This window comes from Motacilla alba, chromosome 13 (genome assembly GCF_015832195.1).
Source record: "Motacilla alba alba isolate MOTALB_02 chromosome 13, Motacilla_alba_V1.0_pri, whole genome shotgun sequence".
NCBI classification, from domain to species: Eukaryota; Metazoa; Chordata; class Aves; order Passeriformes; family Motacillidae; genus Motacilla; species Motacilla alba.
Window position 1 is genome coordinate 18,060,025 of NC_052028.1, and position 22,534 is coordinate 18,082,558.

At 49.3% G+C, this 22,534-nt stretch overlaps 1 protein-coding gene across 8 annotated transcripts; it reads left to right on the forward strand.

The window, feature by feature from the left end:
- Positions 1–850: 850 nt before the first annotated feature.
- On the forward strand, positions 851–22,425 carry STK32A (serine/threonine kinase 32A). 8 transcript variants are annotated; one of them, XM_038150296.1, is made up of 13 exons: positions 851–1,450; positions 3,872–4,048; positions 6,274–6,329; positions 6,964–7,115; positions 8,628–8,801; positions 11,403–11,440; positions 13,342–13,431; positions 13,964–14,061; positions 15,899–16,099; positions 17,851–17,976; positions 18,920–19,048; positions 19,373–19,437; positions 19,694–22,425. In XM_038150296.1, the coding sequence occupies exons 2-13, from the start codon at positions 3,997–3,999 to the stop codon at positions 19,779–19,781; spliced, it is 1,269 nt and encodes a 422-aa protein (XP_038006224.1). In that variant the 5' UTR covers positions 851–1,450; positions 3,872–3,996; the 3' UTR covers positions 19,782–22,425. The 8 variants fall into 8 exon arrangements, with proteins under 8 accessions (XP_038006224.1, XP_038006228.1, XP_038006229.1 ...); XM_038150300.1 differs by having other exon boundaries at positions 15,899–16,015; XM_038150301.1 differs by having other exon boundaries at positions 15,899–16,015; positions 17,887–17,976.
- Positions 22,426–22,534: the final 109 nt, after the last annotated feature.

A 22,534-nucleotide genomic window follows, 5' to 3' on the forward strand; every position in this document is an offset into this window, starting at 1 on the left:
CTACTACTTTTGTAATATTTCCACTACTAATTCTGCTAGTTTTACTGGGTTTATCCTGGATTATAGTTTTTGTTGGAAATAAAATCTGAATAATAATGTTTAGAAAAGAATTTTAATTACTTAAGGTAAAAATTTTCAAGCTTCATGTAAGTCACTCATGTGAAAGTCAAATAGAAAGGATTCTCCATCCAGCAAATTTTAGTCTATTCAGGAAAAGCTGCTTTGGACAGGCAGAAAACCACAGGTGGATCCTCTGAAAGGCAGAGTTTGGTCTTGAGCTGGGAAGGAAATCTTGGGCATCTCCTAATGCTGGAGCTGTAGATAAATCACCAACAAATCCCTGCAGCATGAACACCTTATCCTACCCACCGCAAATGGTTTACTTTAAACCACTTTATTACTCGATTTCTGTGGGGTAACTGCTGGATCCCCATCCTTGCTGTAAGGCTGTGCAGGTCATCTCCCAGGACAGGAGCTGGTGTCCTCACGCGGAGCTCACCTGCCCCCAGAGGCCCTGTACGTGTCCCCACCTCAGAGCTGGGTCCTGAGGACAGATGTCCCCTGGCCTAACCCGGCTCTGCAGGAATCCAGCCTCTTTCTCCCTCTGCAGCCCATGGGTCTGTATTTCAGACGATCTGAATTGGTTTAGATAGTTTAGGAGAGTCCCAGCTGTGTTTGGGCTTATTGGTTCTTCTCTAAGTAATGCATGAAATGGTTAAAACTGGGTAACTGCTCTGACTCCTGTGTGCCCTGGGGCAAGGACTGCTCTTCCTTAGAGCCCTGGGAGCCTGAGCCTGCTCCTGGCGCTCAGGAATGCGAGGAGAAAAGCCAGCGTCCGAAGAGTGTGGACAATGGGGTGGGAAATGTGGTGTCTCTCTTCTTAGGGGATCCTTTCAGGGGGAATGCGAACGGGCAGGGGAGGCAGCGTGACCCCGGCACCCGGGCTTGCCAAGGTCGGAGTGACCGAGGCTCCGACGGGAGCGCCCTGCGTGAGCTGCCCCCGAGGCGGCTGGGGGCACTGGATGCCCCCGGGCACGGAAGGCAGAGCCCGCATCCCCCTTCCCGAGCGCAGCGCAGGGCAAGGCACGAGGCTCCCGGGAGAGGAAGGATTGCCCCGCAGCGAGGGGCGCAGAGGGGCTCGGGCGGCGCGGTCAGCAGAGGGACTGTCGTTCCTCGCCGCAGGGCGGGGACAGGGACAGGGACACCCTCCTGGCGGGGACAGGGACACCTTCCCGGCTGCGGCGGCGTGTCCGAGCGCCGCTCGCGGTGCCGCAGGCTCCTCCCGCCGCCACCGGGGCCCGGCCCGGCCGCTTCCCGGGCTCCGCCGCCCCGGCCGCTCTCCTCCCGCGGGCTGGAGCGCCCGGGCCGGCGGCTGCTCGCTGCCCGCGCTCCGCTGCCCAGGTAGGATCCCCCGGGGCTGCTGCCCGAGCGGGTCCGCTCCGCTGCCCAGGTAGGATCCCCCGGGGCCGCTGCCCGAGCGGGGTCCGCTCCGCCGCGCCCGTGGCGGGCTGGGCGGGGGGCAGAGGGGGACATCGCTCGCTGCTGGCGGCGGCTCGGGGCGGCGGGGTTCGCCGGCGGCAGCTCCGCCGCTGCCCGCAGCGCGTTTGGGCTGGGGTCGCGCCGCCGGAGACCCGGCTGCGGCGGGGAGAACCGCAGAGACGCCCGTAGCTCCGCAGGAGACGGCCAGTGCAGCGGTGCTGAAACTCAGGGCAGCTCCCCTGTCCTTCCCGAGCGCCGTGGGGCTGCGGGCGGTTCAGGGCCATCCTTAGTTCCTCTGAGACCAAAGCTCAGGGTGATGTCCCTCGGGGCTGTGCCACCCCCCAGTCCCAGCTCCTCGGCGGAGCAGTGCTCGGGCAGCGCAGAGTGCTGAGAGGAATTGTCTGTGAACCTTGGAGGTAGCCGTCCCCTTCGGGGGCTTCGGCAGTCCCCAGCAGGGATGACTCCACTGGTGCCCATCCTCGGGCTGAGCCTGCCGCGCTTCCCTCCGTCCCTGCGCCCCGGTCCCCTCCGAGCTCGCCGTGCGAGTGCAAGCCCCGCCGCGGGCTGCCTGCCTCAGTTTCGCTGGGGGTTTCCGTTCCTCTGCCGCGGCTGGGGCGTGCTCGGCCGTGTGCGGGTGTGCTGCGGCCCCGGGCTGGGGCCGCGGTGGCCGGCAGCGCCTGGGACACCCCGCGGTGACAGGAGCCCCGGAGCGCTGCGGGAGGAGCTGCCGGGGGAACCAGGCTCCGACTGAGCATGGTGCTAGCGTGGAAGCACTGGTAAATTTGGCCCGAGGAAAAGTAATTATTTTAATAGTTTTGTGACTTTGCAGCGTGTAACAGTAAAAGATTTATCATTTCCATCCCCCAGCTACACTTCGTAAACGTGCAAATCCTTGTAATTTTTACTCAGGCTAGCTTAACTTCAAGGAATATCTGCACTCCTTCCTCAGAGCTTGTATGTATTGATGTATTTTCAAAAATGAACTTGGCTCCAAACTGCTGTGCAAGGAAGTTTCCTTGGGAACTTGTGATATGGGAGCCTGATTTATGGCTGTTGCACCTGAAGGTCTATTTTTATTCTGAAGAGTAAGTTTTGGGGCTCAGAAAGAGTTACTGCTGTGGGTTTGTTTGAGACTGAAGGCTCGATCTATTCCTGCCAGAAGCACTGATGGGAATTGTAAACATTTTCTGCTTCATTTGTTTTCTTGCTGGATCTTGTTTCAGTTCTGAGATAGGAAATTAAGATTTTGTTTTGGTTAGCTTGAGAAAAGGAGCTGCATATGCTGGTGGAGTAACTCATTGTATTCCATGACAGACCCACTTCCCAGTAATTCTCTTTTCTCCAACATCTCTCCTAGACGCTTTTCTGCTTCAGTACCATAATTTTGTTAATTTAAAGAAGTGAAGTTAGTTAATAGGCATTTCCAAAGTGTAAATCTGAGGAAATGTTCAGTGAACATATGGCTGCCCTGGAGAATGCTCTGGGCTGGACCCAGTCCAGATCTTGCCACATTGGTACTCCCTCACTTTGTTCTTTTAAGGCTTTGTACTTGCAACAAGGAATAAAGTTGTTTGTCACAGGGATGTCAGTATCAAAAACAAGCACATAAAGGTCCATTGCATGTGAATGCTTAAAAAATATAGTGGCTGCTGTAATTTACAGAGAGGGTTCAAGCTCTCTCAAGTGTCAATAAAGTCTACAAAGATGTCAGGAAAGATTGGAAAATTCCTGTGCTCCCTGCTAATGAACAGACCTGTCCCTTTGCAGTGGGAGAGGAAATCCAATCACTGCAGCCAGCATTAAGCCAGAAATCATATTTGCTGTTCTGTTAATAGTTCATATAAAAAAAATCTGAAGAACCTGAGTTTATCACCCCCCAGCTGGCAATAAACTATACATTGATTTTTACATGGAATCTTTTCATTAGAAATACCAGAATAGCATGAGTTTTTCCCAAATGAAAGACTTGTGTAACTGCTTAAATCAAAAGGTTGACACTGTGAATTTCTTCTTCTGTAGCTTTTACTCTTCCACACGACCTCAGTAGTCAAAAGTGCCTTTTGGTTTTATCTAGCCAAGTCAGTATGTCCATTTATTTTGATATTGGTCTCACTACAATTAGTCACCCCTGAAGCTACTAAATACATGCTGGATGATGCAGAAAACATGAGCCAGATCCTTGGATCTTTGGGTCTGCTGGTCTGTTCCTACCCTTCCTGTGGTGGGAGCAGTCCTGCTGTGGGTCACAAGGTCATGGTGCTACTGGTTTCTCTAGTGAGATCCATTGCAATGTGCTTTTCCCTGACAGTCAGTCTTGTCCTCAGAGCAGAGAACCTCCAGTGAGACATTTGCAAGCTGTACATGATGAACTTTCGGTTCCTGCCTTCTGCAGGATGCGTCAGCAGGACATTGCCAAGGTCTGGCAGGACTGACCCACAGCAGAGCTGTACCAGAGGCTTCGAGCGTGGGAGCAGAACCCAGAGGACTGGAGAGTGCTGAGCCTGGGCTGAGCACACCATGGGGGCAAACACCTCCAGCAAGTCACCAGCCTTTGATGGGAATGAGGATGGTAAGAGCTTTTCCTGCTGTGGAGTTCTCCAGTGCAGACTGTGAGGGTGCCAGCCCGCTGGGGCTGAGGCTGCCAGTGCCCGGGTGTCCCAGGCCAGCCGAGGCGTGTGGAGGGCAGCAGCAGCAGCAGCAGGGTGCCCGTGGTCCCGGCAGAGCTGCAGTCTGGTGTTGGGGTCCCTTGTGCCTCCTCTCCCAGCAGCTCTGAAATCAAAACTGACAGCAGGGCTTTGGTGTTGAGGAGTCCCTGGGACACTGCCAGGCACCTCGAAGGCAGGGACAAAATGCTGCTGCTCTGGAGGCTGGAGAGGTCCATTCTGGAGGTCCTGGTGCAGGGAGGACTGGTAGAAGTATGGTGGGAAGGTGGCTGGAGGGATGGATGTTCCCATGGGTGTTCCTGCCCAGCTGGGCAGGACTGCCTGCAGGCACTGGGAGGCCAAGCCTGCAGGTTGGGTTGGCTGGAAAAGGAGCTGGAAAACTACTGCTGGGAGCAGTATTGGAGGCCAGGGTCCCTGTGCTGCCAAGATTACAGAGACAGTCATTAAAAGATTGCTCCATAAATATATTTGCTGTTGCATGAGTCAGCTTGCTGACTGCCATATGGGCTTTTCACCTAGGTACAACAACAATATGCATATGTAGATAAACACAAATATATAGTAATAAATGTAAAACACATGAAGAGCTGGATATCAGCTGCTGTTCCATTGTGCTGTGTGGTGTTGCTGCCAGTCTGCAGCTGCTCAGCAAAACCAGCTTCACTTTCCAAATAATTAATGCCACTGCTTACAGTTTTTCTTTGGTTTTCATATTTTTTCTATTTCTGTAGTGCAGAAGAAATCTGTGGTGTGAAGTTTCCCTGAAGATTTTATTCCTGCTGCATCTAAATGCTCAGTATTGGCATTTCTCATAAGCAACCACTCATGCTTGCTCGGGTTAATGAGCAGTTCTGTTCCTGACCACCTTCCTCAGGGTGGTGAGCTGTGGCTGTGGGGTTTTCCTGGGAGTGGCTGGTCTCTGCTGGGTCTCTCTCTGGGTTCAGTGTTCATACAGCACCAGCTTCTGTGACTGAGAGACACAATGCCAGGAAAGGCCCTGTCCTGACTGTGTCGGGGGTTTGCTGTCAGTTTGCTGGGTTTCAGTGGGCTCAGGGCCACTCTTGCATGCTGACACAGTGTGCAGACTCCCTCAGTTCTGTTTCCATGGCCCTGCACAAATTTAAAAGGTGGTACTGCATTTTTTTCTCTAATAAGTCATGTTTTAATATACTGAGGGGAGAAACCCAGCTGACACAGAGATGTCCCCTAGAGAATTTTCTATTATCTTGCAAATTGGTAACCAGAGGCTATATCACCTTAGAAGTCACAATCTTGTCCTCATTCTGATTTCAATTAAAATTGTAATTAATTAAGAGCTTCTAGGTACAGTAGGAAACAACACAGTGCTCCACGGCACAGGCAGGCCCCTCCCCAGGCAGCAGGTGGTGGGCACCAATCCCATCTCTGCAGCTGTGCCTCAGGGAGACTTTTCCTTTGGGACCCGTGAGGGTCGGTGGAGCAGCATGGACTGTGTGTGCTCCAGTGCCAGTCCTAACAATTCTTACATATTTTTCCAAATTGCTGTTGCTATAATTTCACTATTTTCTGTGGCACCACAGTTTCTGTTTGAACTTCTTGAAGGGCTCTGTTTACCTTCAGCTGAAGTAGGGTGACAGGATTATTTTTCTCTCAGCATTTCCTCTGAGCAGACAGTTGTGGATAATTAGGAAGTGAAATAAAAATATAATGACCAGACAGAAGATTCAAGGCTAGGAGGTGATCTTATTCCCAGTGTAGTCGTGATGAGACCATACAAGAAGCCAGGTTTTGTTTGTGCTGCTCCTGGGCAGAAGGGTGTGGGAAGTGTCCTGGGGGATGGCAGCCAGATGTTCTCCCCACTCTAACAGAGTGCAGGAGGGCAGAGTGAGAACGTTCACTTGGTGATTTCCTGCCTGATCTGCCATTGACAGAGGCTGACCTAAGGAACTTGCCCTTGAGGCTGAAACATAGAGAAAAAAAAGCCCTGTTAAACACACCGAGTTTAAACAACATCCAAATCTTCAAAAGGAACAGAACATTTCTGGGGTATCTCTTATTTTTCTCAGCTCATAGGGATAAAAGGTAGAAATAACATAATAATGTCAAATGTTTGCTCAGCCATTTAATATTGGAATGTTGCTCTTTCTTGCAGTTACCTTCGACCATTTTGAGATTTTGCGAGCTATTGGGAAGGGCAGCTTTGGAAAAGTGAGTGTTTTGGAATCTAATCACCATGTGGGCAGCTGGAGATGTAACTGAGTGGAAATAGATGAGTTGGAGGCTCACATGAGAGTACAGAACCAAAGCCCACGCACTATCAGTGAGCCTTGACCTTCAATTCCTGGTAATCAGAAAGGAATCAGAGCCCAAATCCTTATCCATTCTGTAGCCACAAATCAAAGCCCAGTACCCCTTAAACAAAGCCCAAGATTACCTGTGAGCTGAGTAACACTTCTCAGGAAGGTGAGGATCAGGTGCTGGTCCCAGTGTTTGACCTGGAGTTCTGTGGTGGAGGGGGCTCTTCCCAGCAGGAACTGGTGTGGGAGGAATGGACATGATGGTTACTGAATGGCATTAAATAAAATGTTGCCCTCTCTGTGATTCCCTGTCTCCCATGTGATGATAAATTTATTCCTCTTATCTTCCTCAAATCCTTTCTCTTTGGGTGAAATTCCCAAGAAATTCCCCGGCAGTGTCCAGTGTTGCAGCATTGGTGGATGGAGTTGTGCCCTGGCAGTGTCAGCACTGCCAGAGCTGCTGGAAAACACTCATGTCACTGGGTTCTAACCTGCCCAAATTTGCTGACAAATGATCTCTGTTTTATCCCCTGATCGTCCCTTAGGTCTGTGTGGTGCAAAAGACTGACACCAAGAAGATGTACGCCATGAAATACATGAACAAACAGAGGTGTGTGGAGCGGAATGAAGTGAGAAACGTTTTCAAGGAGCTGCAGATTATGCAGGGCCTGGAACACCCTTTCTTGGTTAATTTATGGTAAGAGGTGGTGCCTTGGCTCACTGGTTGAGTCAATTACTGACACTTTTGAGATCAGACTCTCCTCATCTGCTTCATGCCTGTCTTGGGAGCAACCAGTGTGTTCCACTGACTGGGGCTCTTGTTTCAGGGGAATAATCCTGTTTAGTTCAGCAGTTATCTCCATTGTCCCCTCAGACAGCACAAGGGAGTTTATTCATGTGTCCTTTTGCAGTGTTCCCCAGGCAGGTACTGGCTATCACCATAACCCCACCTGTATTTAAAGATCACCTGGTGATCTTTGCAATCACCAGCAACTTCTGGCAGCATGGGATTGATGGCCAGGCAGGGCTCTTTGCTGGCTGTCCCCTGACATTTCTTTCTTCCTAATTTTATGAGGACACCAGTAACATTCCAAGGGGTCTGAGCTCTTACATTGCATGATAAAGTGGCCAATATCCTGTAGTTTCAGTATTCCTCTAGGGTTGTGGGAAATTACATTTATTGGAAATTTGATTTATTTTTAGAATAAAGCAGAAATTATCAATGCTAAACACACACACACACACACACACACACACACACACACACACAAACTAGTCTAAACCACACTGAAGATCAAAAATCTTTGAATAAATCTTCCTTTTTAAGATCTCCTGTAACCTGAGTGCAGTTCAGTGAACTCTGGGTATTTTGCTGCTGTTGCCATTTAGAGTGGTTCTTATTGGAGTATGGATGGCAAAGGTCCAGCTACACCTCCCATACAATGTCTCCAAGCTTGTCTTTCCCATCTGAACACAAAGCTGCAGGCAAAGCTCACCCAGCAGCTGAAAGCTGACCAGTGTGTCTATGTAGAGATCTGTGCAGAGCAAACCACCCCAGTGTCCCTGCTTCTGTTCTTGCCGTGCCATCCCTGGCTTCAGGATGCCTTCAGCATTCCCGTGTCTCTCTTGCACTCTGGGTGATGCACAGCCACCAGCTTTGCGTGGAGCAGTGGTCTGGCTCGTGGTGCTGCTCGGCACATCAAGCAGTCAGAGCGTTGATGAGGAAAAGTCCATGGGAAAAGGGCTCGTAGCTGGCTGTCAGCCCCTCTCAGAGAGACACAGTCCATCACACGAGCTCACTCACAGAGGAGCAGCAGAGCCCGGCTGCACCCCCGTTGTGCTGGGCACACAGGTCACAGGCAGGCAGAGCGGTGACTGACAGAGGCACCCGCAGGGCTGGGCTCTGCCCAGGGCTGCAGCTCCGGGCTCCTCTGCCCTGCTCCTGTGCTCACTTCCTCGTGGGGCTCGGAGAAGGCAGAATGCCCATCCTGAGTTGTTCATACAATCTGCTCTGACTCTGTTACGGACCTGAGACTGAATTATTGTTGTCACAAGCGTGACGATAGTGGGAAACAGAGCATGGAAGGTCGTGAAATTTGGAGTGAAAATTTCCAAGAAACTATGAGTATTCCCAGAGGTACCACATGTTCCTCTATTACCTGTCATTTCTCAATGCTACTGTCCTTGAACCTTGTGTGTGCTGTTTCAGGTACTCATTCCAGGATGAAGAGGATATGTTCATGGTGGTTGACCTGCTGCTGGGAGGGGACCTGCGCTACCATCTCCAACAAAATGTGCGGTTCCAAGAGGGAACCGTGAAACTCTTCATCTGTGAGCTGGTGCTGGCCCTTGACTACTTGCAGAGCAGGCACATCATCCACAGGTCAGCCAGGCCACAGACAGGCTTGTTCCTCCTTGATGTGAAACAACAAATAGAAACTTAAGTGATAAACAGTGTATTCTCCCATGTGTATTTGCTTTTATGTGAAACACAAGGCTTCCCCCAGAAAAGTATTTCATATACAGCAGAGACATCTCATTTGTCCCTCTAGGGTGGCTGTGAAATACCATATTTGATTGCCCACTGATCCTGCAAAAATTTGTTTCTGATAGGTTTTAATTAGCTGTAACTCATTAATGTCCATCCTCATCCAGGGAGAGTACGTGTCAGCACTCAGAACTCCTGTGCTCATGCTTGAAGGTGTCTCCCTTTGCTCCCCTCTGTATTGCACCCAAATACAAGGACTGGGCCCAAACAACGTTTTCCTGTATGAGGTCCATCTCTTTTTAGAAGTGCTGAGAGTTTCTTTTTGGCTACCACGATTTCTCATGGCCAGTGGAAAAAACGCATGAGCTCTTCCCATTGCTTTGAAGACCTGCAGAACAGCAGAGGAGGCAGAGGTTTCCCCTGGCTGGGAAGCAGGGTTTGGCTGTGGATGGATAGACACACGGCTCTTCTGCTGGTGTCGTGGGCAGCGCAAAGCTCAGGGGCCCAAGAGTTTGGCCAAGTTAGCCGCTGTCAGGGAGGATGATCAGAGAGGGTCTACAAGGGCCAGCAATCGCAGGGAGAAGGTCACTTCATTTAGAAATACCACTCCAGATGAGCATTCTTGTGCAGAATTAAGCGTGGAAAGCGTAAAATTGAAATGGTCCTGGTGGTTAGTGGGGAAGGCACACACTGAGGAGCTGGTGAGGGCGAGTGCCTGCTCCTGTCCACAGTGTCCAGCTGCCATGGCCCAGGTGGGAATGACCCTTGCCTGTCCCTGCAGCCACAAGAGCTCAGGGTGGTTCTGCTCTGCTGCACTGGGGCCAGGCCCGGGGACAGCTCCTGCCTCCTCAGGGTCTCCTCTTTCATTCTGCTTCTTTTGTGCTTTACGTGCGTGGATCTTTGCCCCAGTGTGAACAGGAGTGGGAGAAACTGCAGGTGAGGTTGCAGTGTGCTTTTCACACAGCTGCATGTGTTTATGGTAAATCAAGTACAACAAAACTTGTATGGCAGGCTGTAAAATTTGCAGGTTATTTAATTAACACTGTAATGCAAGTTGTTTAATTAGCACTGTAACCCAGTGGGATAGTGTTTGATTGATAAAGTGATTCAGCTGAGGCAATTACACTGCAACAGCTGTAATTGGGAACATCAGGAGACAGGGAAGCAATGGTTTTGTTTGGCTGAACAAAGCTGCGCAGAGACACCAGACACATTTTTCACCTCAGTGTAAAAGAATGGGAAATACTAATATCTTTTAGGTTAGGAAATTATATAAGCAGCTTATTAGAAAGAAATATACAAATGAACAATAACCAGAATTATCTCTGGTACTCATTTGCATCCTGAGAATGATCTTACTGTGCTGGTGTAATTTCAGAGGCTGTATGCCAGACTGAGGGCGATCAGAAACAGCCACACTAGAAATTAAAAAGTAATAGCTTTAACAAAAAACAAAACAAAAAAAAAAAACCAAAACAAAACAAAATCAAAAAAAAAAAAAAAAAAAGAAACAGTTCCACTGTGCTTAGGGGGAAAACCAGCTGCTTACTTGACACTGCCCTGTGCTCTGCTAATGATGCCTGTCCCTCTACTCACCTGTATGATGGGATGGCACCAGGAAGGGAACCAGTGTTTATAACCCACTGGAAGTTGTTTGGGTAACAAGATGCCAGAAGACTGTAAGCTAACTGTAAGCTATTAGATGATAATTAGATATATTGTGGGGCTTTGATTCCAGGTGGCTTGGAGAACTCAAACTGTATCCTAATGATTGAATTTTTAAAGATAAAATCCTAAACATGTTAATTTCTTCACTTGGAACTCCTGGGTCCGGGGGGGAGCACCAGCTGGCACAGGGTCACTGCACCTGCTGCCTGCCTCCTGGCTGGGACCTTTTCTCTGGAGCATCAGCTGGCCAGGTGCTCAATGGGGACTGGTGTAATGAGCTCATTAAAGCCGGGTAATGGCTTGTAAAGTCACTCAGGTGGACACCGGGGCTGTGTCAGAGTGTCAGGTGTACGCTTTCTCCCCTCAGTTAGTGTTTCCCTGCAGCATTGCTATAGGTATTGTTTTGTGAGGTTCTTTTACTTAGGAATAAAGCCTGTGGGTACCCCATTTGTATCTAGAACAAAGATGTTAAAATACTTTAATTTGTACTGGGGACCCCTTCTCATACAGTATTGAAATAGATTGAAGAGTAACAGGAGGAAAATGACAAAAAGACTGAGTAACATAACTGTGGGTGGGCTTAGCTGAGTGCTGCTCACCCAAACCCCTGCAGCCTGGCAGCATCCTCTCTGCTGCTGGTGCTGATGGATTAGTCACCCTCCAGTGCCCGAACCAAAGGGAACATCAGCGCTGAGGAGCCCCAGGCTCTGAGGGTGCAGTGTCTCTGCCAGTGTGCCAGAGCCTGGCTTTCCTGGGGTGCCAGCAGCCGTGTTTCCTGTCACTTCTCCAGGCTAATGGCTGTCTCTCCCTCTCTGCTTTGTTTCTCAGGGATATCAAGCCCGACAACATTTTGCTGGATGAGCACGGTGAGTGCAGGCGCTCCGCGGTCCCGCACACCTTCAGCAGCAGTCGAGACAGGAGACAAGCTGCACCCCCAGTGCTTGCTGGGGCCATTGTTTGGTGTTGGACTCTCCCACTCAGCCCAGCTGGGAGCAGGATCAGCCCATCCTTTTGTGCTCCCCTTGCTGTCTCTTGCTTTTTGAGCAGCAGTGTCTTGTACCTTCAGGCACTGGGCCCCCCGTGATGCTGCGGTGTTTCTGGGGTTGCCTTGGTGTTTTAGCCAACCCCTCCTGGCTCACTGACTTGATGGTGTCCCTACAAGACACTGGCAGGGACCATATGTTTGCTGCTGCTTGGGGTCAGTAGCCCAGCACACCTGATTTTAGCATTTTCTTGGTTCTTGTTTAAAACTTACTCAAAATGCATCATTTGAAGGGCAATGCTTGTGTCACTGCAGGGTTTGTGCACAAACAGAATTAATTATGGTGCAATGGATAAGCCTCGGTCATGTATTTTCTTTTTCCTTGAGCATTTGGCATGGGGGGGGGAGCTCTGACGAGGATTAGGGGCTTGGTATGTTTTGAATGCTGCTATCAGTTTTTCTATAGTTTTTCACAGGCAAAACTCTTGACTATATTCTTGCATGGCTCTTCAGTCACATTTTTTTCCTGGCAAGGGTCTCACAGTGAAGAGTTGTCTGACATTTATTAGTTTGTAAAGAGAAACATTTTGTTAGGTCTTTTTTTTTTTTAAATCCAAGTGACTGTATTGTTGTGAGAAATCTTCATTAGCAGCTAGAGCAAGGTGCTTGAAAAGCCAGTGCAGGGAGGAGGCATACCTGCATTTGTTCTGCCTTCAGAGGCTGTGGCAGAGGTGCTGCAGCTCCCGAGGGAGGCCCTGCCTGGCTCTGTGACAGGGTGTGTGTGGCCAAGGTTGCCTGGCAGCACCGAGCCCAGGCTCGATCTGTTTGCATATGACCTCTAATTTCAGAGCACTGGTTGATTATTTATTTAGGAGATGGCAGCAGAGCGGCTTTGCCTCCAGACGCTGGAGCCCTGTCCTGCCCTGCTCTGCCCTGCTCCGGCTGTGGCCCCTGCACAGGCTGTGGAGAGCCCTGTCCCCCCTGAGGAGTCAGCGCCTGGCACTGCTGGGCTCCCACCTCATGCGGGACTGCTTTTGGTCAGTCCTCGCTGCGGGATGCTTTGGTGACCCATCGCCATTGTCCCAGAGCTCTGTGCTGCTCAGACGGGGGTGACACAGCTTCCTGAGAGGAGCTGGGATCATCATGGCCATGGGGATGTGGGTCAGCACGCCCTGAAGAGGGAAAAAAAGAGGAAAAGGCTCTGTTGATCTCTGCAGCTGCATTCAGCCCAGGAAGATACAACCTACTAACTTTTATAATGACGCTACAATTCGGGATGAATTTTGAGTCTATTCTCTGCTCACTGTGATTTTTTAAACTCTCTCTTGCAGAGGTTTCAGAGTGTTTTTTCTGGGGACATACCCTTGGCACAAAAGTGTCCTTTTGTCTGTGACTTGTAGTATTCCTTTTCTTCATCCATGGCAACAAAGGTTTGTCTTCCAACAAAATTAGAAAAGCTAAGAAAGCTTTGGACACACACAGAGTTAATTTTTGTTTTCCAAACTGATCCTAAAATACAGGAAGACTCAAAGCAATCATCGCTAAATTACTTTTTGGAGAACTCTTGTATTTTCTTCTTCCCCAAAGGGAAAATAAGTGGATATTTGAAACAAGAGACATCTGCAAGCAGCCTGCAAACTGAAATATTTTCTATCAGTTCTCCTACCGGATTTTTTTACCTGGAAACTCCTTTCCACTGAGTATTTTACTTTACGTTTGTGATTCAGAGCTGTTTTTTGTGTGAAATAAAGCCAAGCCTGTTACAGGTCAGCCTCTGTCTTTCAGGACACGTGCACATCACTGATTTCAATATTGCCACGGTGCTGACGAAGGACAGCCCTGTCACCACCATCGCTGGCACGAAGCCCTACATGGGTGAGACCCAATGGCACTTACACCTTCTTGAATCTCTGTTTCGTGGGCTTGGGTGGACTGCTGGGGTGAGACACAGGTGAAGACAGTTTTGGTTAGGGCTGGGACTCTTTTCTTCCTGATCCACATCAAAACATTCACAATTTGAAGTGAGCAGCACCCTGGAGAGGGGAGGCAGGGTGGGGACAGGAGTCCCCCCCAGAAATGCCTCAGTGCAGCTGGGGAGTGTGCGTGTCCTGCTTCACAGGGGAGGTGAGGCGATGCTTAGGCCACCTCATGCCTGGGTTGAGTGAATGTGCTTATTCTGGAGCACATTTACTGTGAGTGGTAGACAACTCCTGTGTCAGTAAAAGGAATTTGTTCTTTTTGGGCTTTGGGGCAGAGAAGCACAGAGAGTTTCACGTGGAGAGGACTGTGGGGCTCCTGGGTGGCCCTGGTGCAGGAGCAGGGGATGGGCAGGGGTCAGGGGTTCTGTGTTGCTCATTTCCACTTGGGATTGCAACAAAGCAAATTTTCCCCCCCCTGTATTTCACAGCACCTGAAATGTTTAGCTCCACAAAACCCACCAGCTATTCCTTTGCCGTGGACTGGTGGTCACTGGGAGTCACTGCCTACGAGCTGCTCAGAACCCGGGTATGTGCGTGGCTCACGGCCTGGCTTGCTCTGCCCTTGGACATGCTGGTGGGAAGGTTAATGCTTTATAGCAGAGATGGCCAAGCTGAATTCGGGGCTTTAGGACTTCCTACAGCAGGGGAAGCAGGGATCACACCTTCACCAGGGTTCTTGTGGTCATGGTTAAGAGCCCAGAGAAGCTGCTGCAATACAGAGCAGCCTGTTGCAGCAGTCCCTGCGCAGCTGAGCCCTCTGGGTTGATAAAAGGGGGCAAGGCAAACAAGCTCCTGAAGTTTGGGGTGCAATATCCTTTACTTGGTGCTTCTATCCTGCAAGGAAAAATAAAACTTTAAAAAAAAACTTGTTGCTGTTGTAACAAGACTGAGCAGCTGGAGCAAATGATGGGAAAAGCCCAACCCCTGCCTGTGCCATCGGGGCTCTGCTGCTGACTTGGGCAAGGTTGGGAGCTTTGTAGATAGACAAATACACGAGTGTTTTGAAAGTGTTGTGTAAAAAAGTGGGACAAAATTTTTAAAATTACATTATTCTAAACAAAATAATGTAATTTAAAGAGGAACATTTAAGATCTTGTGAGGCTCGGAAGCTTCTTTGAGTATGAGTATGCAAAACATGGTTTTTAAAACCTCTTATCATCAGTCTTTGCAGAAGACATTTCAATGAACAGATTTTTTTCATTTGAATTTGAGTGTCTCAGTTGTAAGAGGTCAGTTCAGCAGACCTTGAGGAGATGTGGCTGTCTGACCTGTTGAGTAACTGGAGCAATGTACCCTCCATAAACATCTTTACGTAATATTTGAGTTTTCCACCTATAATTCTAAATGAATGGCAGGACTGTGCGTCACGCTGGTTTTTGACTTGATGCACTGTTTCTAAAGGCAGGAGTGGAAATGCTGTCTTGTGTTCACAGGTGATGGCACAGCTGTGGCAAGATGGTGGCACCTGGGTGGCTGCCACCTGGGGGAAGGGAAGGGAAGGAGGACCTTGAGGTCCATCTAGTATTGGCACACATCAAGCACACTGCACCTGATCTGATCTCACTATTTATAGCTACTATTCTTTAGATGTACTTTTAATACACTCCTGCCTTCTTCCCCCCAAAATACGGTAAAGATCTGTGAATCAAAACTTTTGAGATGGAAACACTCTGTCATTTTAAGTTCTCTCTCCAGATAAATTGGCAGAATTGTAGATGGAAAATAAACAGGGAGGTACTTCACCTGCACTGTACACTGCATGTGTCACGGTGTCACTCACTGGCTGAACACTGCATGTTGATGCAGGAGGCGTCCCTGGTGCTCCACCGTGTACTCCTCTGCAGTGGATCACCTGTCCCAGAGACTTGGCAGTGGCCACAGGACAAAAGGCACTGTCGCCCTGCGTCCTGATGCCCACCTGAGGCTGATGACCCTTCCTGGGACATCCTTTTCTGAGCTGATTTTATTGTTGGAGGATATTTGTCTTCTTTTCACTGGCATTGTCTCCAGCATGAGCGAAAAACATTTTACAGGGCGTATCAGGAGTGATCTAACCACAGCACTCTGTGTCACAGCCTTGTAAGATAAAAACACTGAAAAGACCAAGAAAATTCCCACTGGCTGATAACTCTGGGTACTGGGGTTTTCTCCTGCCTGTCCTGCTGTTAAATGCCCAGTTATTAGTGCAGTTCTTGCTGACATTTTGTTTTTTCAACTGAGCCATGGTGACACAGGGAGAGATGACCCACAGGGGGCTGGGAACTGGACAGTGAGACTGTATGGAGCTTCTGTGCTCTAACCAGCTTTCTCAAGAAGTCTGAGAAGCAGATAAATTCATGCTTGTCTTGTGGTGTTTTCCACAGAGGCCATACCACATTCGGTCCAGCTCTTCCACGGATGAAATCGCGCGCGTGTTCCAGACAGCCGCGGTGGCGTACCCGGCCGCGTGGCGCCCGGACATGGTGGCGCTGATCAGGAAGGTGAGGGGCTGGGGTGCCCGGTGCTCCTGCCACTCGCAGCCTCTGCCCTGCACGGTGGGAAGCGCTTGCAAATGGTCAGGCCAGGTCAGTGACTTTCAGAGCACGCTGAGTGATGGATGTGGCTGCACGGGGGTGGTGGCAGCGAGCAGCGCTGCGTCCCGGGCTGGCAGCGGTGACAGCTGCTGCTGCAGCTTCTCTAAGGACATGGGCAGCCTTGCCTTCCAGAGTTTCCTCTAGAACTTTGCGCTCTGGAATTAACTGACTTAGAAGCAGATATTGATACGTGTGTCAATAAATTTAGTCCAAGAATCACATTTTTTTCATCCTCAAGAAACAATTTTTCCAGTAATGGAAATATTTGCAAGAAGTGCTGACACTGTTGTAATCCTTTGATGCCGTGTGGTTTATGCACCACTGCAATTTTTTTCAGTAAAGCTGTTATAAAAATTGCTTCAAAATCATTACTGGAATAATTTTGAAGCTGAAATCCCATTTGAAATGAAGCCATAGCTCCAACAAACAAGACTATGGCTTAACAGTGGCAGCAAAGCTGAGCACTTACACCCTGCATAGCAGCACTGGCAGCAAATTTTAAATTTTAAACAGTAAATAGTTTTTTAATTTTAAACAGTAAATTTTAAACAGTAAATAGTTTTTTAATTTCAAATAATTAGGGGCAAGGAAGTAGTACTTCATGTAGTTTCAACTGGTTTTTGTTCCAAATAATATATCTATGTAGTCTGTAATTTCTAATGAAATATACTACCAAACGTTTTAACGAAAAGAGGCTGTCTATTCTTTGCTGAGACAGAATCATGGTGTATTTTCCAGGAAGAAAATTGCAGAATGCCTCCATTTGCTGAAAATTCAATGAAGCCAGTATTTCATTAAGCCTAACAGTAATACAGGTATATTTGCTGCAGATGTCCTATGTGTTGCTATGCTGGCAGTTTCTTCCTGGCCATAGCAGGCCGCAAGTCACGGAGGCTCCCTTGTGAATAAATAATACAATGTCGCAATTATTTAAATTTCCCAGTGCTCCTTTGCATCTGGTTCACCAGCCATGTGTATTGTATATGAAGCCAACTGTGGCTCCTTTCTGGCTCAAACATCCCGCGGAGTTCTGTATTTATTACGGGCCCAGGCAGATGTTTGTCCTGGCGCTGGGCTGCAGTCCAAGCTCTGCAGAGGGAGCTGGGCTCTGGGGACAGTGCTTCTAACAGGCTGCATGCCAGCACGAGCAGGGCTGTGCGGGTCACCTTGCCTATAAATTCCCCGAAGGGTTTGGATCATCCGGTTTTCCTGCTGAGTTTTAGGAGTGCAAGGCGTCAGGAGTTTATGCAATGTATAATCCTTGAACAGAGACCACTTCAACCCTTTCCTTCCACACAAGTAATCCCTACAGCAATGTTAAAAAATTATGAAAATGAGCAGTGTGAAGGCATACTTTCCCACTGGAATAGGAATATTACTTTAGTAGAGTGAGAAAAGAGGATGTTTTACTGATCCCGTATTAAAAGCAGAACACAAACAGCTGAGTGGAACTCCCCGTTCCAAACAAATGCTTATTTTTAACATTGGACAAGTTGTTTAATGCCACTGTACTGCCTCATTGCCTGCTCCTACAATGGGGATAAAAGTAATTGGTAAAAATGGAAATAAACAGAGGCAGAGCTTGTGAGCCTGTCACATACCCTGGTGAAGGGACTCTGAGCCAGAGCAGGAGAGGCACTGCTCCAAATGCCAGCATTGATGCCTTGTCTCTGGCACCATGTGTCACAGAATGTGTGCCCTGTGGGGATGGTCTCATCTCTTCCCTTTAACTCTTGCTGCAGTTGCTCGAGCTGAACCCTGAGAAACGTTTTTCTCAGCTGCAGGACATCCAGTCCTTCCCGTATCTGTCTGATGTGAACTGGGATGCTGTTCTCCAGAAAAGAATAATGCCAGAATTCATTCCCATGGTAAGGCCATTTGAGTGTAAAGGTTCCTCACACCCAGCACTGGGACATTCTGACAAACTTCCACTGAGCATCAGGTGTCACGAGGGGAAAAGAGAGACCCAGGCAGAGCTGTCTCTTCCCTGAGTGTGTAGCAAAGAGTAATGGAGGGAAACTATAGTGTGGGTGCCCCAAAATTGACATGCCCTGTTTGTAATGTTCCCGGAATTTCTGGGTGCAGAACTGGTGTTGCAGCCCACTAGGCAGGGATGGACAGTGCCTGTGAGCCCTCTCGTGCTGACCCACGCTCTGAGCAATGCAGCTCCCCACATCCAAAAACCTAGTGCACAGGATGGACTCAGCAGCAGCCTGGAGATCACCCACCATCTTATGGGAATTGTTTCCCCCTGCAATGCTTCCCCCAACAAGCTCATTGCTAACAGTAAATAGCACATACACTAGATTTGTGTTTATGGGCCTTTTTAAATTGAATTAAAGCAGCACATAAGTAACATAACCGTTATGAAGAATAGTCCAACTACTCCAACTGGTTTTCAGCAGAAGCTGGGCTAAACTATGAATATTTGTTAATTGTACATCCGCCCTTGTTGCTGGGTTTCTCTGTGGTGGGTACGATTCTGAACAGCTTGAAGATCAGTTCCACTGGGCTTTGCTACTCTCAAAAAGGCACAACCCAGCCAGCACACTGTCCTCATCCTCATTGCCACTCCAAAGCAGCAGAGTAGAAGCAGGAGCACAAAAGGAGCCACTGTGACACCTTGAATATGGCCTGTAGCTGAAGGGATTGATAAAGTATGCCAGGAGTATAGCCAGTGCTCTTGGCTGCTTGTGCAATTATAATTAATGCATTTTTTTACGAAATTCAGCTCCCAGATGCAGTCCAGATTCTAAAAGACTCCTTAAGACAGGCTCTGATCACTTAAGGCCACTTCTCTATCCCCTTCAGAAAGGTATACTAAACTGTGACCCAACCTTTGAACTGGAAGAAATGATCCTGGAATCCAAACCTCTTCACAAAAAAAAAAAGCGCTTGGCTAAGAAGGACAAAGACACAAGCAAAAGCAATTCATCCCAGGTGAGAGCAAACAGGTACAAGCATGGTAGGCCTTTCATTTTTCAATGACTGCCATCTAGCAAGACCACAGTAAACTGAACAGGATTTTTTTTTTCCATTGTGACCAACTTTATTCCTAAAACTCTCTCCATCTTCCCTGTGGTGAAGGGCAGAATATGTATGCACTGCTTTACTGCAAGAGGAGAGCCTTAATGCCATTCTCCCCACTGCAGGGTGTGCCTAAACATATTGCCATGTGTCATTGAAACTGTCTTTGCAATGTTTTTCTGTGTAAACTGTGAATTTATTCCCTATATCTTTTATTTTTCCATTCCAATATGAAAGGCCAGCCACCTCCAGAAGCACCTGGAAATGCTCCAGAGGGACTTCATTGTTTTCAACAGAGAAAAGTAAGTTTTGATCCAGAGGCAGCAGAAGATGCACTGGCCCTTGCCAAAGCCTTTGGCAGTTTTCGGGGGCCCGGGGCGGGAGGGGCTGTGGGGGCCCTGTGTTGGAGGAGCTTGGGGCACTCAGGGCTGGAGGAGCTGTGGAGTGAGTGCCAGCTCATGCCAGGCAGTGGGGACTCCAAGGCAGCTGTACTTCTATGGGGTCTTGGCGCTGCCTGGGCTTTTCTTCACAGCTCAATCATCCTTTTCTATCCCCAAGGGTAAGACCCCACCATGACAGCATCCAAGGGATCATGACAAAAAGTGGAGGCCCACACAGGGAGGACAATCAGAACAACAACCTCTGAGAGCAGCTCAGCCCCTGCAGAGGGGCTCCTCATGGCACTGGGGCTCACCCACCCATGCACCTTCACAATGTCAGCCCGTGGACTTGTCCTCTGCTGCTGGCACCCCACCAGTAGCCCAGGGCACAGAGGAGAGCTGGAGCACCCACTCCCTCAGCTTCATCCCCCGCAGCCAGAGGGTCCTGAGCATGGGGGAGAGGCTGTGGGGACTGCCTTGCAACTGCCACACTGGCTAGACTCAGATCCTATCATGTTGCCTTTCCTGGGGGCAAAAATGGGACAAGACAATGGATAAAACAGTGTTCACCATTTTGGCTTGGCTGGCAGGTGCCACAGCCCTTGGTGTCACCTCGCAGGGAGCTGCTGCCGTGTGCTGAGCAGGGCCACAGCTGTGCCACAGGGCCCTGCAGAGCTTGGCATTCCCGCATGGATGGGCTCACGGCTGGTTGCCCAGGGGGAAGAGGTGGCTCCCAGATGCAGGGTCTTCACCAATGCATTGTGACAAAAGTGGCCTTTGCTTACAGACAGCTCCTGCAAACATCCTGTGAGGGTGAGCACAGGAGGCTGGAGATGAGCTCCTTCCTTAGTTGGGAGGAGGCAGCAAAGGTTTCCTGCCCATTTAGTGCTCTCTCCATGCACCCAGCAGGGCTGGCATGGTGGGTGGCCAGTGTGCAGACAGATGTGCACACCAAGAAGTAACAACCAGGTGCTGCTGAATCCAGATGCTTCACCCATCTAGCCTGAAAAATACATTCACTATAATGTTAAAACTGCTGCAGCTCACTGAATCTGATGGGGTTTGGCTTCCAAAATGAGAGGGGAATTTGAATGTGTATTTTGAATGTCTCTACCACTGAAATCACACTTGATTTAAGCAGAAACTGTCTTCAGGAACAACTGCACTGCTGGTGTGGTCTTTCCAAGACTGAGATTGGCCAAAGCATTGCTACTGTGGTAATGCCAGGAATGATGCTTTTATTTAAATGCTTTGACAGGCCTGAGGTTTCACCTCCTTGACATTTTTCCCATTCTTAGCAATGTAGTGAACATGTACTGAAGTCTTTGCCTCCCGTTATCCTAAACGTCCTCTCTGCCCCATGTGTCTGTGCAGGGGCTTGCAGCGGGTGTCCCAGCATCGAGTGCAGTTTGTGTCTAAAAACAAGCTTTACTTTGGTGTCTTCCATGTTCTGGTCCCTCCTGCAGTGGTGGGCAGATGTGCCATGGCTGGCTGCTCCCCAGCTGGCTGCCAGCCCCGCAGGGAGCTGGAGTGAGGGGCAGGCTGCCCCACTCCGTGCGCTGCATCTCCCTCCGCATCGCCCTGCCTGTGGAAACAGCCCCGGGAAAGGCGACCCTGTTCTGCCCAGGGAGCTGTAAGGCTGGAGTGGAATTAACTCATCAGCAAGAGGGTATGGGTGTCCTCAATGAGTGTCATTGTCATGGGAAAGTCACCTTTTCCTGCTTACTCACAACACCTTTCCCTGCTCCAGCAGAAGGCACCCCAGTTACTGTCACAGTTAATGTCACAGTGTGCTTGCTCTCCCCTTCCCCAGCCACGCTGGCTTTCAAGCAATAGGACTTCACAGTGGGGTGGGGACTCCACGTCTCTCTGCCTTTGACTCATCATTCCCAGGAAGGCTATCCAGAGCATCTCCAAGTTCTCCATTGATCATCTGCTCTCTGGCACCAGGCAGACTGTGCTGACAGCTGTCCCTGTCTCCTGCACAGCACATCGCTATCATTGCCTTGCTCTGGGGCAGGCAGAGGTTCATACACCGTAAGTGTATTTATCTGGAATCCCAGCTCTGCTCCTCACTAGGGAAAAATCTGCTGCTGCAGAAATACCTCTCCACTGGCTGGCCAGAAAAGCCCCAAAACAACTGAAGTCCATAAATGGAAAGAACATTGCATATTTAAAAACTTTAAAATTTAGAAATTTAAAGATTTCTACAACCATCTCTTTATTCCCCTCTTCCTCTGTACACAGAGGCACAGTCTCAGTTTAATCTCTACCAGGCAACAGGAAAAAGCCTTAATTACTTAATGGAAGAACCTCACAAAGCTTGTAAGCACAGCCTTCCCCAACCTGGCACAACTATTATGGCCTGGCCCCTTAAGGATTTCCGCAGAGACAGCTTGCCTGCCCGAGTTGCAGACATGTAAAAAAAAGTATTTCAAGGTCAAATACTAAAGAAGGGGGGGAAAAAGTGTATTTGTTTAGCATAGCTGAAACTGACCCTTAATTTTTGTAATCTTTAACAACAATCACTTTTTTACATGCTTTGCAAGCTTTAAAGGACAGTGCCTCTCGTTCTAACAGGCAATGCCTGATGGAAGGGGAGCATTTCACTAACAGGAGTCCACAGAAAACAGCCTCCAAGGCTGTCTGGCCAGGATGACCCCAAAGCCGTGCCCAGGCAGTGCCATGTGGCCATGTGGAGACGGTCCCTGTCAACACACACGAGACAGGCACAGCTCTTGCCAGGCAGTCACAGCCCGTGGTGGCCAGGCCAGGCTCAGAGACTGCTTGGACAAACTGAACAGCGGTTACAAATATTTGTATTGTGCTGTTTTGCCAATACCGTTACCTTTGCCTGAGAAGCTACACCAACACCCTGACACGTGTAGCAGCGAGCACTGCATGGTGCTGCCTGCAGCCTGTTGCTGCAGCCCCCTCCAGCCCCAACACCACCCAAACCCCTCTGCTGCCCCAGCCCAGCTCCCTGTGGGTGCAGCTGGGCACTGCCCCTGCCGAGCAG

Coding starts and splice junctions, on each gene's coding strand:
- STK32A (XM_038150296.1), top strand. CDS start 3,997: ATGGGGGCAAACACCTCCAGCAAGTCACCAGCCTTTGATGGGAATGAG. Junction 13,432..13,963: donor TGGCACGAAGCCCTACATGG/GTGAGACCCAAT, acceptor TGTATTTCACAG/CACCTGAAATGTTTAGCTCC. Junction 17,977..18,919: donor TGCCAGAATTCATTCCCATG/GTAAGGCCATTT, acceptor TATCCCCTTCAG/AAAGGTATACTAAACTGTGA.